General features: G+C 44.9%; 1 protein-coding gene across 1 annotated transcript in view; it reads left to right on the forward strand.

Annotated features, from left to right (window-relative positions):
* Positions 1 to 16,711, forward strand: part of elfn1a (extracellular leucine-rich repeat and fibronectin type III domain containing 1a) — a 54,116-nt gene extending 37,405 nt beyond the window's left edge. The window contains exon 2 of the mRNA XM_066689756.1: positions 12,448 to 16,711. Coding sequence (XP_066545853.1) covers positions 12,858 to 15,257 — 2,400 coding nt within the window. The 5' untranslated portion in view covers positions 12,448 to 12,857 and the 3' untranslated portion in view covers positions 15,258 to 16,711. The remainder of the gene's footprint in view (positions 1 to 12,447) is intronic.
* Positions 16,712 to 17,698: the final 987 nt, after the last annotated feature.

A 17,698-nucleotide genomic window follows, 5' to 3' on the forward strand; every position in this document is an offset into this window, starting at 1 on the left:
GAGACGCGTATTTTTCCAGCAGGACAGTAAATCTGTCTTCTCAAACTCCTGGCCCATAAATTTGGTCTGCGGCAGAAATAATTCATAAGCCGTGATAACAAAATTAATAAATTATAAGGGGAATTATAATATTGCTGTAACCTGAAGCCTTTTACTTACAGTAATTTGAGCAGTATTTGATTTAATCAGTCACCCGGCGGCCATTTTTTGTTAATATTGTGATAGAGAGAGCGTACTTGATATTTATACTATAGCATAGCTTTAGAAAGCCACTTAACCCAATAGGGGTTGTGGTGAATGTGTCATTTATCCTGGAGACACCGGCTGCAAAGGCTGGACAGAGAGGAGAGTACCACAGTCCCCCCGGGTGACACGCCAGTCCATTGCATGGTTAGAGAGAAAGGGACCGTTTCGAGCAGCCGATCAGTCTGACTCGAGTGGTTTTTGGATGCGGCTGGAGGACAGAGTGTTGTCTTCTCACAGCAGAACAATCACAACAAAATCTAGTCGACTGTGTGTAAAAAGTCCCCTCACACTCCTGTCCAAATCCAGAAGAAAAGACAGCCAATTAAATCCTACAGCTCTGCCTGATCTTATTTTGTAGCCAATGAGCTTACAGTCCCATCGGCAAGTCTGTGTTTAGAGCTCAGCCCAAATATTTTGCGAAAGTCAACCAAGTGGAATCGCACACATTAGTGCACTGACTGCATATTAAAACAGTCTTTAAGAGGTTTGGAAAAACAGGCTATACTTGTCTTGTTTTTCTTTTTCATGTTTAAATTTTTCTCAAATAATGGATGGCATCGTCTTCAGGGTTTATTATGTAAATGCCACCAGCCATGATACCTGAAACGCGAGGAAAGCACCATTTCCATTTTCAATATTATTTCAGCTCCAGTTGCGGATTTTACTCTAATCCCCCTCGGAGCGGGAACTGGTGCCGGCGCCGATGTCACTCGTGCGTTTCCCACAGCCACGTCGGACTGTCTGAACCGGTTCCTGTTGTGACCCACACGGATGTGAGATAGGATTGTTGTTCCTCTCTCTCTCAGCCGTGGAGCCACACCGGGCCCTTAGGGTCCGTGCAAAGCGATATTTCCCAGTGCAAATGTGATGAAGGGATGATTGGGTCGCACAATCAAAGGTGGGGTGAAAGGTGGCGGTCTGGCGATGGCTCAGAGGAAAAACATGCATCGGCCACCCGGCGGCCCATCAATTACGCTCTGAGGACTTCCCTCTCGCGCCGGTCCTCTCTGGGCTCTTCATTGTAGCAGAGCACGATGGGTGACTCCCAGGGTGGTTCTGTAGACCAAAGGGGAACCAATCTTTTAAAAGCGCTGGCAGCCGTACCGTGCCAATCAGTCCCTCCTGCTTAAACTATAACTGGGATTTAATTGCTGAGCACATCCGGGTGTAACTCTCATCAGCCACTTCCTAACTAATTAGGATTGCACGGCATGGATCACCTGAGGTGGGAGCGGATTTAGGCACCTTATCACGCGATCGCGTTGGCAGCGGCCCGTCAGGAACGCAGGCCACGCTCCGTTTCCCAGTCACCATGGAGACCGCTGTTATATAGACTGAGCGGTTCAGAATTACACATTTATCTTTCTGTGGTTTTTAGCTGCTGCAACATGATATGACAGTTTGCATTTAAATTACATTTGAATTATTTCACAGTGGCTCCTTCGCTGTGTATCTGTTATGTCGGCACATTACCAAGAGCACCTGAGTAGCTCAATGAAATAATACGAAAAATACTATATCTTTAGTCTCTCCGAGATTGGAGCCGAACAAGCCTGGCGTGTTTCGGTCTTCGGCAGCATGTGCAGGTGTGTGTCTTTGTGGTGGTGTTTATAGAAACAGTATTGGTATTTTGTAGAACTCCCACACACTGAAACCATGTGCAAATGCTTAATTATGCTAAACATTATGCAGAGAGAGTGCTCTTTTTCAATCACTGCGAATCTGAGAGTCTTTAATGTTTACTGTGCCATACTTGTGTTCTCTCCCTGTCTTACAAACACACTCTTACATAAATCTACATGATATTCTCTTTGCTGTGCCTGTTTGGGTTTTGATGTATTACTATAAACTGATTTGCAGTTTATAAAAAAGAAAAAAGAAAAGAGAAACGCATCCTTGTGTAATCCTGCCAGCCCTCTCTGAGGTAATGGAGTAATCTCTGAATCAATGAATCAATCCTGTTTTATTTTATATAGTGCCTTCTGGTGTCAGCGACTCTCTGTTACACAGCATTGTACACGCACAGTTCAACACTCGCGCATAAGTACACATGGGTAATGCGCAGGGACCTGTATTAATCTAATCGCAGCCTTGTGTGCGCTGTATAGAAATGTATTGAATGTTTGTTGACAGGCTTAACTGGATTACTTCAGTCTCGTGGATTAACTCCAGTGAAGAGATACCAGTTTAAAAGTGTTGCTGGCTTCCGAAGTGCAGTTGTGCAGTTGTGCGAGTGTTGGGGTCACACGTGTAGGACGACACCGACTGACGAGGGGCGACTCGACACCTTAGTGCCGTCCAAAAGAAACAGGTGTTCGAGGATACATTGCGCCGTGTCATACAAGGGCCTCTCCCAAGACTTCAGCCCAAACTGTAAACACAGTTAGACCGTGTCCAATCGAGAGGAGGCCATTCGCCCCATCGTGCTCTTTTGGTGTCCATTAATAACTAAGTGATCAAGGATCCTATCCAGTCTGATTTTGAATGTTCCCACATTGTCTCTTCAGCCACATCGCTGGGGAGTTTGTTCAGATTGTGACGCCTCTCTGTGTGAAGAAGTGTCTCCTGTTTACTGTCTTGAATGCCTTGAAGCCCAATTTCCATTTGTGTCCCCGGTTAACTCCTCAATGGCAGCCTCTGAGACCGTGATCAATCGCCAGCTTTACTGCTATGGTAGCAAAGCTCATATTTTACAACGACTGGATCTCATCTTCAATCCCTGTTAAGACGACGAAGGGGAAAAAACTAATCATCAGACTCAGGTGTGTGTAGAAGAAGGAGTTGAGTATTATTTATTCCGAGTGTGAACATATATTTCAAATTTGATCAGCTCGTGGTATTTCTATGAGGAGAAGGAAGCGTTGGTGGCAGGTCTTGAATACACACAGACACCAAGAACAAATCCCACAGCTTGCAAAGGACCAAGATTTAAAATAATGTACTGAGGACTGTGCTGGTCAAAAACCCTTCCCAGAATCCACTGGGCTCATGACCATATCACTCCCCAGATGCATCCCTACACGTTATTGTTTCTAAATTTAACTTAATAACTTAACTTAATTTTAACTAAATTTAAATTTAATTTAAGCAGTGATGTCACAACTGTGTTAAATAAATAACCCCATCACAATAAATGACTTTCCATATTTCCTGCTCTCCATTGAAGGGTTTTTATCCATTTGTTTGATGCATCTTTGCAGACTGTCCATCTGTTAAAGAAATAGGAGTTTATCTGCCTGGGGGGCTGTTCACATCGCCGTAATTCAGCCATCAATCAGGGAACGCGGCACCGGATTTATTTTATGCCAAACCACGAAGCCATTTACAGTCTATAGCAAATAAACTATATATAATACCCTATGGCACTCATTTAACCATTTGTTCACCTGTTTGACTACTGCAACGATCGTTAGACACTTTGAAATAAATAAAGCCAGACTGATGTGAATTTGTTAATTAAGCAACACAGATAGAAGGTCATTTTCTCTGACATTCACTGCTGGTGTGTGTTTCTGGGGTTGTATCAAAGTGCATCTGATAGTTTAAGTTAAGGTAGCAAAATATCAGTGTACGTGTTATTTTTTTTCAAATTTCTTAGAGAGGTGTTTGAATAAAATAAAAAAAACTGAAATGTTAAATGACTCATGTTCCTTCAGAATAGGAAGATGCCGAAGCGAACTTTACATTCCTGTCACGTACGCTTGTACAACACCAGGTAGGAAAGGGTGATGTTCTCTCCACAGCAGAAGATGAAAACAAAATGGATGAAAAATGCCAAACTGCCACAGCAAATTTAGCTTTGAGCAATAAAGCAGTTTTTTTTCCCTTTTTCTTTAACAAAGTTCTTTGAATAAAAAAAAAAGGAATCAAATTGTCATTTGCTAATGAGAGCGTGCGAGTCGTTTCATCCCCCTAAGGATTGCGCTTACACTAAATGTCAAGCTAGTATCGCAATTTGAGAGAGAAAGGACTAATAAAATGAATTATTAAAGCCTGATTATTTAATTTTAAGACAATTTTAATTCCCCCACCCCGTCCGTCTCCTACACAAGTCCCTGTTTACAGTCGGTAGAAAGAAACCGATGTGAAGAACGCTTAGATTTGTTTCTTCTGCTCCTGACTGCATACCTTATTGTTTTTACTTCAGTGCTGCTTGAGGCGCACTTTGTGAAACCAAAGGAATTATTATTATTATTATATATATATATATATATATATATATATATATATATATATATAACAAACTCAGCTTTCAAACTGTATTAACAGTCACTGGGGCCCCAAAGACACACACTTTTGACAGACTCAGTGTGAAGGTCAGTCTCTGGCTGAAGATTTTGGCGTTCGAGGCGTCTGTTTGACTGCTGTCGCTGGCAAAACCAAACACACAAAACAAACACAATCCAGCATGCAGCGCTGTCACACAAAGCTCCGTTTGTACAGGGTGTGAGTCAGGCAGCCGCTCTCGAGTATAGGTCACTTAGCTTTAGTCACATAAACAGCCAGCTTAGCTGCTGATCCCCGGCTACAACTCATTAATTCTGTCAATTTATTCATACATTATAAAGCAAATAACCTGCAAATTGCATGCCATAATGGGCCCAAATTAAACTCTGCTCCCGATAAAGTGCCTTTATTAATTCCATTACGGTGGAAAATAAGTTCAGCAGGACCTTTCGGTGGGATATGAACAGGCTGGCCCAGATCTTTTATGCTGTGGCCCCATCATACGGCACGGCACGGCACGGCACTGCTCTTGGATATGTGACGTCCATTAACTCAATTTACAACTTGGCATTTCAATTCACAGCACCCTGTCATGACTGAGTCCCCAATCTACACAGGATGACATCTCTTATACAATAACAGACACCCTTCACACGACCTATTAACTTGTATTGTGTGGGGCTCATTCACTTGTGTTATTGTTTGTTGTCATCGTCTTGTCGTTACATACTTTACATGTCCTATGAAAGGCGCTATATCTATTTAAAATACTATATATGCTCATTATTTGCATGTTTATGATGAACTCGGAGGGGTCTTTGTTGTTGTTGAGGACACGTCCCATTTCCAGTGCCGGCATTTCTCCAAGATATGGGAATGACCGGATTGGCGGGAAAATGACAACTTTCTCGCTAAGTGGCTGCATAGTTCTGGCGTTCCCTCACAGTGGGGGACTCTCATTAGGAGGAAAAATTATGGGCAAAAGAGAAAAAGACAAGCAGCTGTTGTTTAAAAATAATAGTTTTTCACTTTTAAACAGTGTAAGAGATGTCACTATCAGTTAGTGCTGGATGGAGATTAGTTTACTTTGCCACTAACATTTTAAATTAATGTTTAAAACAGTGGAGGCTTAATTCTATAATGGTCAGTTTTTAAGTAAGTACATTACAGACCCTGAGGGTGAAAATAATAACATTCTTTCTTCCGTTGCAATAAATATGCTAATGCTTCCGGAGTTAAATGTTCTTGCTTGTTTGTGCTTTGCCGATGTAAACATACTTTCCGGTGAAGCCAATGTTCACAGACCAGATGAACTGATCTGAGAGAGCAGGACACCGCGGAGACGGCCTGATCGCAAACAGTCTTTCTGAAGTGTAGCTGCAGCTGACAATCAAACCGCTTCTGTTCACAGAGTCTCCCACGAGCTCCGAAGGCTAAAGCTGAGCGTCCTGTGCTGCTGCGAGACGCCTCATACACCCGTCTCCGCTCCTCCATCCTGGGAGACGGTCTCACACCGACCTGCCATTTTGTGCAGTTCATGTATTGGCTGCTGTTTTGCTTCCTCCATATTGGGCAGGTCAGCAGTCTGGGATCTTGCTGTGTTTCAGATCTGGCTGCCTTTAATTTGTCCCCTTTCCTACAATGCTCTAATATACAGTGATTGGTGGAGTGAAGTATAAACCTGACACACTGTGCTTGATTTCCTGTTTCACCCACCGGACTGGCACCGATTGAAGCAGGTTTTTGTTCCTATGCAATTAATCCCGGCCGAGTCAATTAGATTAATAAAGAGACATTGATTTCTTTACAGAGGGGTGGGGGGGTAAATGTGTCCATTAGGATTGTGACAGGAAATGAAGATAGGGCAGAACTGAGAGCAGTTTGTTTTATCACTATACAACAGCCATAATAATAATGACAATAATATAGCGTCCAGTCCCAGGCGAGACGAATGCCTGGCCAGTGCCGTCAGCCCGTCACCGTTTCAACATCACCGGTCCCACCCGCCCTGCCGAGCCACCTCTCTGTGACGGCCACACTGGGTCGTTATCCTCGGCACACATCAGGGACAGGGGCAGTGATTGAAACGGGTGGATTAATATGTATTGATGGTGTGTGTGGTCCCGGCAGCTGGCGCTCGTTGGAATTCACCCCAGCGGTACCGCCATCCCGCCACCCCGACTACAGAGAGCGCCATGCCCATCGACGCTGCCCCCAAAGGGCCACACAGAAGCACTGGAGTGAGTACACCGTTATGGGCACTGAACTCTCTTGTACATGGAGGCCGGGGGGGAAGTGTTAACCCCGTTCAGAGTGTTGAATGGGAGATGAGATTATGTAAATCCGGGCTCAGCTGGCTCAAGCACAAGACCGCTGTGGCTCGGGTGACCCTGGCTGAGGGCATTAGACATGCTTGTCCCTTTGCTTTACCGCAACGCCACAGTGCCCCGCGTGGACAGCGGTCGAGACCACTCCCCCCACAGAAAGGGGGCTCTGTAAACAGCACCGGTCCCGTGGTCATGTCGCGAGTCCCCCCAGCAGCCATCCCGTCTCGCTTCACTGTAATTACACTGGCGGTCAGACCGGGCCGGGATCAGAACTCAGCTGCTGGGGGTCACAGGGCGGCTAATCCATAGTTTACAATCACAGAAGTGACACCGGGGGGAAGCGGCAGTGTCTTAAGGAAGTAAACACAAGGCCGATCCTTAACCTAAACAATCGAATTTGCTTTAAATGGCGAGGGCAGCCTCTGGCACACATTTCTCTCCGTTTTCTCTCTCTGCCTCAGGCCTCGTCCCCAATACGAGCATGTTTATCTCAAATGGGTTTTATCGATCGCTGGGCTGCAGTGTGCTTTTTAGGAGTAAAGAACTGAGATGCAGGGGGTAACTGATATTAATGTGCATTTCAGCCTTTTAACAAAGCTGAAAGAAAAATATCAATGTTTGAGAGAGCATATAAAGTGCCTGATGTACACAGAATGTTTCCCACAATGACGAAGCTACAGGCGAAGCAAATATGTTTATAATTATTATAATTATTATTATCATCATTATTATTACTGCTGCTACTGGGGGTTTGTATGGGACTGGAAGAAATCAATCTGGCAAGGATTATATTTGTGCAGCTCGACAATGAAGGATCAGCGGCACGAAACACAGCAGACACGTCAACGATGCAAATCAGGGTGAAAATGTTATAACAATATGTAGGTGCTGTCTTTGTTAAATGATGCTGATAAAATAGGCAGCACCTTTGCTGCTCGGAGACGTTGACAAACGGGCGTCGAATGCCGCTGTTGGAGACGATGACATCTAAAGTTTTCAGCTTAATGAAATCTCAGGGTTCACAGTCACAAAAACACACACACACACACGCGCACACACACAAAACAATTTGTCAGCATCTCCTTTACCCTCCCTAACCAACACAAAGATATTTAACAAAAGAATAACCAAGGATTATTCACTTAGAGCCCCATATCCAAATCCACAGTTTTTTAAATTGCTATGGAGTTTGAGAAATCACTTCTTCGAGACGTTAGACCGAATACAATTATAACCAGTACAGTAGGACTCTGCCTGGGGAATTTAATTTTCTTTTAATACCGAGCTCATTACTCGCATGTCACTGCCAGTGACATCATCAATAAAGACTTTCATAATAAACTCCACAGGAGTTTCACCGTGTTGAGTAACTAATATCAACTCATCACCAGCGCTAATCAGCACATTCTTCTCCAGCCATCAATCACATCCTCGAATCCGCTTCCAAACCTCTTATTTATCACCGAACACAAAGCGTTGTGATGTCACCTGATTTGCACAGGAACCGCGGGACCTGCATTTACGGACGTGCTTCTCTTGGCAGTTTTTTTTTTTCGTACAAATGATGTACATTTAAGAACAGCAGTGCCGCTATATATCGAGCACTTTAATGCACTATAAATACCTGTGTGTTTTACTGTGGGGGAACAAATGCATTTAAAACATTCTGCTTTCTAAAATGTTTTCTTTTTTAACCCGACATTTATTTCTTTGCCGACGGTACCTCTTGTAGGTTTTGTTGTTGTTTCTGTTGTGTGTATTGAATTGCACACCTGCATTTTGGATAAAAAACGACAACAGAGGAGTTGGGCTTTTCATTGTTGAGACTGAAATTCAGAGCGAGCGAGCGAGCGCTGCAGGCTGATTGAAGTGTGTTTGTTTACAGCTCTAAATGAATTGGAGGGCCCAAATACATCCCTTCCGTTTGACATTTAATTTAAAATTGTTCCTCTTTAGATTGGATGAACTGCACTTAATTTTAATATTGTACTCTATACTTAGCATGCCTAATTAAGACGGATACTCGTTTCTGTTATCAATGTACTAATCGTAAATTCAACACAAAGCTTCATAAATTAAATGCAAATTAGAGTCTGGGAGGAAAAAAACGAGCCGATCTTCCGAGCTAATGGACTGTGCAGGATATTCAGATACAAAAAGCATGGCCCCCCCTTTTTTATTTAAGTTGTAGTTCCAGGCATGACATGCGGTTATGAAATGTAATTTTAAATTATTATTAATTGCGCTCTTTTCATGCAAGTTGTGTATCTTCTAAATCCAAATATAAAGCTTGTTAAAACCTCACAAGTAGCTGAGCTGAAATGGATGTTTGTGCGACGTTATCCATCGGAACTGAAACAAACCCGACTCCACAGAAGATGCTACACCGCTGCATGATTTCCCTCGTAAAGATGCAGCCCGTGAACGCCAGCCTCGATCTTCCCGCGTCTGGGATCGAGGGCGGTCAACTCGCAGCTGCTCTGGCGCCGGGCGTTTGTGCGTTGCTGTCTAACAGTCACACACCCAACATCAGACACAATCCTCGCCTGCGGAGGGATCTGTGCCTTCATGAAATGTTTAGGTTGTTCCATTAATTTGTCCTGTGCTTACATTCCGATTATAACACAAAAAATACTAAAATCTGCCATCGCGTTTTATTTTTTATGTTTTAATTGTTGCTTGGAGCGGCTGCCTCGTAATGAGGCGCACTTTGCGCTGTGGCTCTGTAAACTTTCAATAAATAACACTCTTCATGAATAAGTAATGTTCACTACTGACACTGGAGACCTCAGCTGGGAAACTGCGGCTTTGTAACCTGCCAGACATGTTTAACACAAGATCCATGTGAAGCGCTTTGTTTGCCACCCAAACGTATCCACTTTTCCCACAACGTCACCTGGTTGTAAGCAATTTGTGCCGCTCCGCATGATGAACAACCAGCATTCATTATTGATCACCCCGGCGGGGTCAGGGAGAGTGTGCAGGGGCCAGATGGCGGGACGCACAAGCCCGAGTGCACGGCTGTCAGAGCGATTGTTGTGTCGCGTGTGTAACTGACAACATTTGCCAACGTCGTCTCTATAACACTGTCCTCAGGAGCCCGGAGTGCTGCCTGTTGTAGCGATGATAGCGGGAGTCACCAGGATCTCCGTGGGCAAGAGCATTAGACAGGTTACACATGTTACAGGTTAATAAATAAGTACAATTAACATCCTTCAGCCCCTCTTGGCCATTTGGTGTCGAATAAATAATCACTCAGCATTTTCATCCAGCTGCATTCTGTTGAAGGAAAAGTCAGCGTCAAATGCACGGCTGGGCGATTCGCTCGGGACTCCTACCACTCTCTGTGTAAAGAAGCACCTCTGATTTTAATCGTACCCATGGTGGCTCCCATCTTAGTTCTGCTGTTCTTAGCTCTGTTCACGGAGATTGTTTATTTAAATTGTTTTCCTAAAGCAGAAATATTATTTCATATGAATAATGTCTTGGCCGATGCCCGTACCCATGGCCACAGTTTTCACAGGAAACCCTACCATGATTTATAGTGAAATAGTGTTACCTCTACGTGCTACTTTGCATTTGTCAGTCCTGAATGTGTTCTTACATCTTTATGTATTCCCTTTAGTACCGGATCCTTATTTGATTTTTTTTTTTTTGTTATCCGCAAAATTTAAGAACTTTGCGAAGTCTACCGGAGTCTCGATCATTGATTTAAATCAGCAATGGCAGTGGGCCTTCGACACATCCCTGTGGTACTAATTACCCAGCCGCAGCTTTCTCCCCTTATCAGCGCTCTCGCTTTCCTGCGCTTTAACCGCTTCTCGACTCACGTGCGAACATTACCTTGGATTCCTTCAGCTTTCAATTACAGAACTCGTCTCTCATGCGGAGCGTAATCAGAGGGCCCTGTGGAAGTCTAAACGCATTATATCATAAACGGTGCTGGTATTTATTGCCACTGTTGCTTATTCAAAGAAACCTAACAAGTTTGTTAAACAAGATGCGCTTTGGCGACTGTCCCCGAGAATGCAGATACAATATAGGCCATCTTCTAATTAGCTCTGTGTGGTCCTCTTGGAGAGAGAGATTGTAAATGCATGGCTACACCGCATTGTTTGTTGTTTCCAAATCTGACATCAGTTTGTGCAGCTTTTCAGTAATTTGATGCGATTTGTATCATTTATGAAAATGTAAATGAGACGCTATCTGTTCTCCCTGTGTCACGGCGTCTCATTTCCACCCCAAAGCTTATCAGCAAATAGGATTTATGTAAATAAATGTGAAATAAAATTAAAATAAATGCAGGAGCGCTGTCGGTCAAAACGAACGATGCGAATACACCTTCAAGGTGATGGATCAGAGCACGGACAGGAGCCCAATTAAACCTGTGCCTCATTAAGCGGGGCGATTAGCTCCAGTGTAGTAAACCGGCCCTGGTGTCTTGAATGCAATCATACAGAACAACAGTGAGAAAGTTTGGCCGGTTTTAAGAGCTTTTGTGCAGAAACATGAAAGGGTTTGCCAACAAGTAATGAGTCTGCCTATTAGCAGGATTCGCAAGTTATTAAACACTGGGGTATAAAGACTGATACATACAGTCCCTCTAAAGACTAGAGATGGAAGATGGTCTCCACATAGATGCACAGAAACAGGTTCTATTTGGAATACGTTGCAGGCGGTGTATTTTTAAGGTGTTTTTTTTCTCTTTCTGCTTTTTTTTTTTTTCTTAATTTAATTAGTATGGGATACAAAAGTCTGTTCTAATCTGCTCTGCTTGACAGTCTCAGGGCTAATGGTGTGAAAACAAGGCCGGTCTGTTTTCTCTTGCCTGTCAGGTGTTAATTGACCAATGGTATCTTTTAATAGGAGGAGGCCTCGGGGACTTATCAGATGGCATATGAAATTAAATGGTTTAGGAACTTCCTGAAAGACCGGGCAGAGTGGAAAGTTGTGCTTAAATGTGCACAGCAGCCCACTTCGGTCTGGTGACACTCATTGGGGTTGTTGTAGAGTTATTGTGGAAGCTTTTCTTGTAAAACTGGGTTTAGATGGAGATAACAATGGGTCTTTAAAATCGAATGGAAGTCGGAGCTTTAAGCCAGCATATGAACTAAATAAGGCAATTATAGACCTGTGTGTGTGTATCCAATTGCAAAGTTAAAAACCCAACTTTTACTAGCCTCCATAGTATCTTAGATTTGTCTGTGTTCATTCTTCTCCTGCCAACTGAAGCGTATTAAGGCACCGAAAGTAATCCAAATAAAACTGCTTTTATTGTCAACACGAAGCAGGGCTTTCAAATTAGTTTTATTGAATATCATTATATTGTTTTGTGTCATAATAGTACCCAAATGTCCCCCTATTTTTATGAACATGCATATAATTAATAATATTTAATAGAAAAGAACTAAACCATTTTAGGTCAACAATTTAAGGTTTATTTTGCTGTTTAATGTGCTTTTGAATGTTTTTTTCCGCTCCGTCCTGTAGCAGATAAACAGATGCTATATTAGTGTGCTGTCCCTGGCAGAAAACATCACTTTCTAGCCTTTTCCTGAAAAAAATATTATTGTGTGGCTGTTGTTTATATAGCAATTTTCATAATTTCATTTCACCATCTTTCTCTTCTTATCTTCTTCTATTGCAGGGTCTTGCTTGAAGTACCATAAATGAAAGACGGGCCGAGGCACAGAGAGAGACGGAGACGCAAGACTGATCAGAAATGTTGGACACAAGGGAAATAAGCACAAACCAAACCGCAACGGCGATATAAAGCTCGAGGGGCCTCACATGTGAGAAGCCACGCTGCGGCACAGACTGCATGCAACTGCCTTCCTCCATACAGACGGGCGACCGCTGAACAAGATCTTCCGCCTCTTGTTGTTCTACGCGTCCTCCAACTCGTCGGGACCTTTCTTGATCTTTGCCAAGGTTGAACGAAACCATATCAGTCCCCGCGACGTCCTGTCTTCTCAGTCCAAGACTTTTGTCCGATCCTTCTTGCCTTGTTGAAACTCCCACCGACCGCAACACCGGCTAACTGTGTCCTGCTCTCCCATGACAGCCCGAGAAGCACAGATGGCTCACCATGGAGGCATGGCGATGACGGCCTTCTGCTGGGGGGTGGCACTGCTCTCCTTCATGCAGGCATCGGGGGTCCGGGGGGACTGCTGGCTGATCGAGGGGGAGAAGGGCTTCGTGTGGCTGGCGATCTGCAGCCAGAATCAGCCGCCGTATGAGGCCATCCCCCAGCACATCAACAGCACCATCGTGGACCTTCGGCTGAATGAGAACAAGATCAAAAGCATCCACTACTCCTCGCTCAGCCGCTTCGGGAACCTGACCTACCTGAACCTGACCAAGAACGAGATCAACTACATTGAAGACGGCGCGTTCTCGGCCCAGTTCAACCTGCAGGTCCTCCAGCTGGGCTTCAACAAGCTACGCAACCTGACCGAGGGCATCCTCCGGGGCCTGGGCAAGCTGCAGTACCTCTACCTCCAGGCCAACCTGATCGAGACGGTGACACCGAACGCCTTCTGGGAGTGCCCCAACATCGAGAACATCGACCTGTCCATGAACCGTGTCCAGGTGCTCGACGGCATGACCTTCACGAGCCTCAGCAAGCTGACCACCTGTGAGCTCTACACCAACCCCTTCCGCTGCTCCTGCGAGCTGCTGGGCTTCCTCAAGTGGCTCGCCAGCTTCCCCAATCGGACCAACGAGCGCATGCTGTGCGACTCTCCACAGGAGTACTCGGGCTTCAGCCTGCTGAGCCAGAACCCCAACCAGCCGGCGTACCGCAACGCCCTGCACAGCCTCTCCAGCATCTGCTCTGACGACTATGAGCAGCCCATCTACACAGTGCCCCGGTACACCTCCACGACCATGCCGCCCACAGACATCCCCTGCATGATGGAGGACTGCGGCTCTGGGACAGACCCGGTCGAGGTGATCAGCTTTAGCCCACCCTACCTGGACCCCGGGATGAACCCCATCATGAAGCTGAAGCACGTCACCCACACCACGGCCACCATCACGGTGCAGATACCGCACCCCTTCCGGAAGATGTACATCCTCGTGCTCTACAACAACAGCTTCTTCACAGACATCCGCAACCTGCGCAGCCAGAAGGAGGACATCGAGCTGACGGGCCTGAAGGCGCACACAGACTATACCTACTGTGTGGCCTCCATCCGCAACAGCCTGCGCTTCAACCACACATGTCTGACCATCTCCACAGGGCCGCGGAACGGCAAGGAGCACGAGGTCAACTCCTCCACGGCCACCCACTACATCATGACCATCCTGGGCTGCCTCTTCGGGATGGTCATCGTCCTGGGCGTGGTGTACTACTGCCTGCGCAAGAAGCGACAGCAGGATGAGAAGCACAAGAAGGCGGGCAGCATCAAGAAGAACATCATCGAGCTGAAGTACGGCGCCGAGCTGGAGAGTGGGACCATCTCCCAGCTGACCCAGAAGCAGATGATGGCTGCTGAGAATATGCCCCGCATGCCTTACTTGCCCTCCAGCGGAGAAATGGAGCAGTATAAACTACAGGACATCAGCGAGACCCCGAAGACGGCCAAGGGCAACTATATTGAGGTGCGGACCGGCGAGCAGTCCGACCGAAGGGAGTGCGACATGTCGATGCCCGGGAACAACCAGGGCTCTGTGGCGGAGATCTCCACCATCGCCAAGGAGGTGGACAAGGTCAACCAGATCATCAACAACTGCATCGACGCACTCAAGTCAGAGTCCACGTCCTTCCAGGGAGTGAAGTCGGGCGCTGTGTCGACCGCGGAGCCGCAGCTGATGCTGATCTCAGAGCAGCCGCAGGGCAAGGCGGGCTTCCTGTCCCCGGTGTACAAGGACAGTTACCACCACCCCCTGCAGAGGCACCACAGCATGGAGGTGCCACCCAAACGCTCGAGCACATCTTCCAGCGGCTCTGTCCGCAGCCCCCGCTCCTTCCGCTCGGAGGGGGCCTACAAGTCAGAGGCGAAGTACATCGAGAAGACATCGCCTACGGCCGACACCATCCTGACGGTCACGCCCGCTGCCGCCATCCTGAGGGCCGAGGCGGAGAAGATCCGGCAGTACAGCGAGCATCGGCACTCATACCCGGGCTCCCACCAGGGGGACCAGATTGAGGGGCCGGGCAGCCGCAAGCCGTCCATCCTAGAGCCCCTGACCCGGCCCCGGCCCAGAGACCTGACCTACTCCCAGCTCTCGCCCCAGTACCACAACCTCAGCTACTCGTCCAGTCCCGAGTACTCGTGCAAACCGGCACACAGCATCTGGGAGCGCTTCAAGCTGCACCGCAAGCGCCACAAAGAGGAGGAGTACATGGCGGCGGGCCACGCGCTGCGCAAGAAGGTCCAGTTCGCCAAGGACGAGGACTTGCATGACATCTTAGACTACTGGAAAGGTGTGTCGGCCCAGCACAAATCTTGATTCTTCTCGGACTTCTGCCCTCAAATCTGGACCAAACTAACACAGAACGAAAAAATCTAAAAAAAGAGAATTTAAAAGAGAAAAAATATTAAAAAACTAAATGAATAAAAACGTGAAACTCTTCCGCAGCTATTTTTATTCAGCTCACGTTTCCGAACGAAAGGAAACACAAACTAAAAGATATTAAATACAGAGAGAAATAGAGTTTATGTACCAAATTAAAGGAAAAGGACTTTGCGAAGCGAACTGTACATCGTGTCCTCATGGGTTTTGTTTTGTTTTTTTAAAGAGAAAAAAAACTTTTTCCAACAATAGCATTGGGATATTACTCCTTGGTAATCGCATGGCTGTGTCCTGTGACTGTGGATTAACTGTTGTGTACTTTGAGAGAAAAACAAACAAGAAAAACATGTCAACTGAACACTCTGTGTACAAGACTACCTGTGTATATGTTTCTGTCAGAGCTACCCCCCCACACGCACATAGTTTCTCACTCCGCATTGTAAAGTAACTATCAGTGAATTCTACATACAAGAAACAAACTATGTACAGATAAAATTTCTATATTTGCAACGTTTGCTGTAAAAAAAAAAATTAGAAAAAAAAGAAAATCACCTGTTTGTACCAGGGCTTAACCGTGGATTTCAGAGACGGCGTCTTCGTTCTTACTTTTTGTCTCAAATGAATGTCTCCCGTCCGAATGGATAACAATTGCACTGTTCAATGAAATGGTACATCCTTCTAGAAAACATCCCGACTGTTTTTTTTTTTCTCTTTAGTTTTGTTTCCTTCCTCCTTCCTTTCTTTTCCATCCTCCCTCTATCGCACATGGCGCAGAAGTCACAAATCACACGGCGCACCACGCACAATCCAGATTCATCGTTTCGGATTTAATTATATTCTACCAAAGTGCTGTGGAAGCAAGTCGTTACACGCCCTGCTGCTGTCCGGGCCCCTAAATTAATCCCGCAGATCCGAGGATGAATGTATTCTTTACATAATAAGAGGATATGGCAGCTCTTACTCTGCGCTCTTGTTATCCGCCACCCCCCGGCTCCCCTGGGAGCACATGAGTAATGATCACGTTCTCGGGCGCTTCACGTCTCCGATTGTTAAAGATATATAGAGATATATAGATCTATACACACACACACACACACACACACACTTAGACCCCTGACAGGGACAACAAGAAATCGCCCCAAATATAAAGTGTCTGTCGTTTAAGGATGGAGGCAATGGTTTCTAACAAGTATCTGCTGATCCAAGCAACTTTCTCTCACCGATTCCCCACAGAAGACTTGTTAACAAACCAGCCAGTGACCCCCCACCACCGCAAGTGCAAATGAAGCATCACTGAACGGAGAAACAAAGCAACCCTGAGCAGAATATCTGAACTGGCCATAAGAGTATTGAGAGATATATATTTATAAATACACATACACACACATATATATATATATGAGCTCTATATGTATATATATATGTATATGTATATGTATATATGTATATGTATATGTATATATATATATATATGTATATATATATATATATATGTATGTATGTGTGTATATATATATATATATATATATATATATATATATATATATATATGTATGTATATATAGTTAGAGAGAGAGAGAATTTGGTCACATGTCTAGCCACCCATCTACTCTTATATGATGCATCGTATTATTTTAATGCTGAAATACTGCACCAACACATGATCGCTAAACAATGTCAATTTAGAAAGAACCATCAGAGCTGTGTTAACGAATTCAACATAATTAACAGCGATACTCACTCGTTACCCCTCAACTGACCCTCTGCCAGTAATTCATGTATAATCCAGTGATTTCTTAAAGTGGATGATAGAAACCATTGTTTTTGTTTTTCCCAACAGCCTTAAAATTATGGAACAAGCATTTCTACTTTTGTTCTTTTGGTTTCTTCAATGTTAAGACATGAATCATATTTTTTATAGTACTTCTATAGATTTGATGACCTGTATGTTTTAAGTATGGATATCTTTACAAAGTAACTTAACTGTTTTGGGCTGTTTTTTTTATTTTGCTTTTTATTTTGTACTTGCGTGTTGTAGCACTTGTGTCTCCATGTCTCCATCTGGGAAACCTACTGCGACGAGGGAAAGATACAAGGGTTTATCCTTGAGTGCAGCGAAGCCGAGAGTGCAAAGAGAGAAATGCATTTTGATGGATTCCAAGGGCTACGTGATCCATCAGAAATGAATAAGAGCACAATAAAGTGTTTTTTTACTGAAAAAAGAAATGTTATCTGGTTTCACACAATGATACAAGGTCCTTAAATAAAGACAGAGCCCTCCTTGGTGCACAGTCATCAAACACACCTTCACAGTCAACGGTGGTGATGAGACCGGACCACTCCATCAATCAAGCCTCACATTGGTGTGAAAAATAACT

This window comes from Amia ocellicauda, chromosome 17 (genome assembly GCF_036373705.1).
Source record: "Amia ocellicauda isolate fAmiCal2 chromosome 17, fAmiCal2.hap1, whole genome shotgun sequence".
In the NCBI taxonomy this organism is placed as follows: domain Eukaryota; kingdom Metazoa; phylum Chordata; class Actinopteri; order Amiiformes; family Amiidae; genus Amia; species Amia ocellicauda.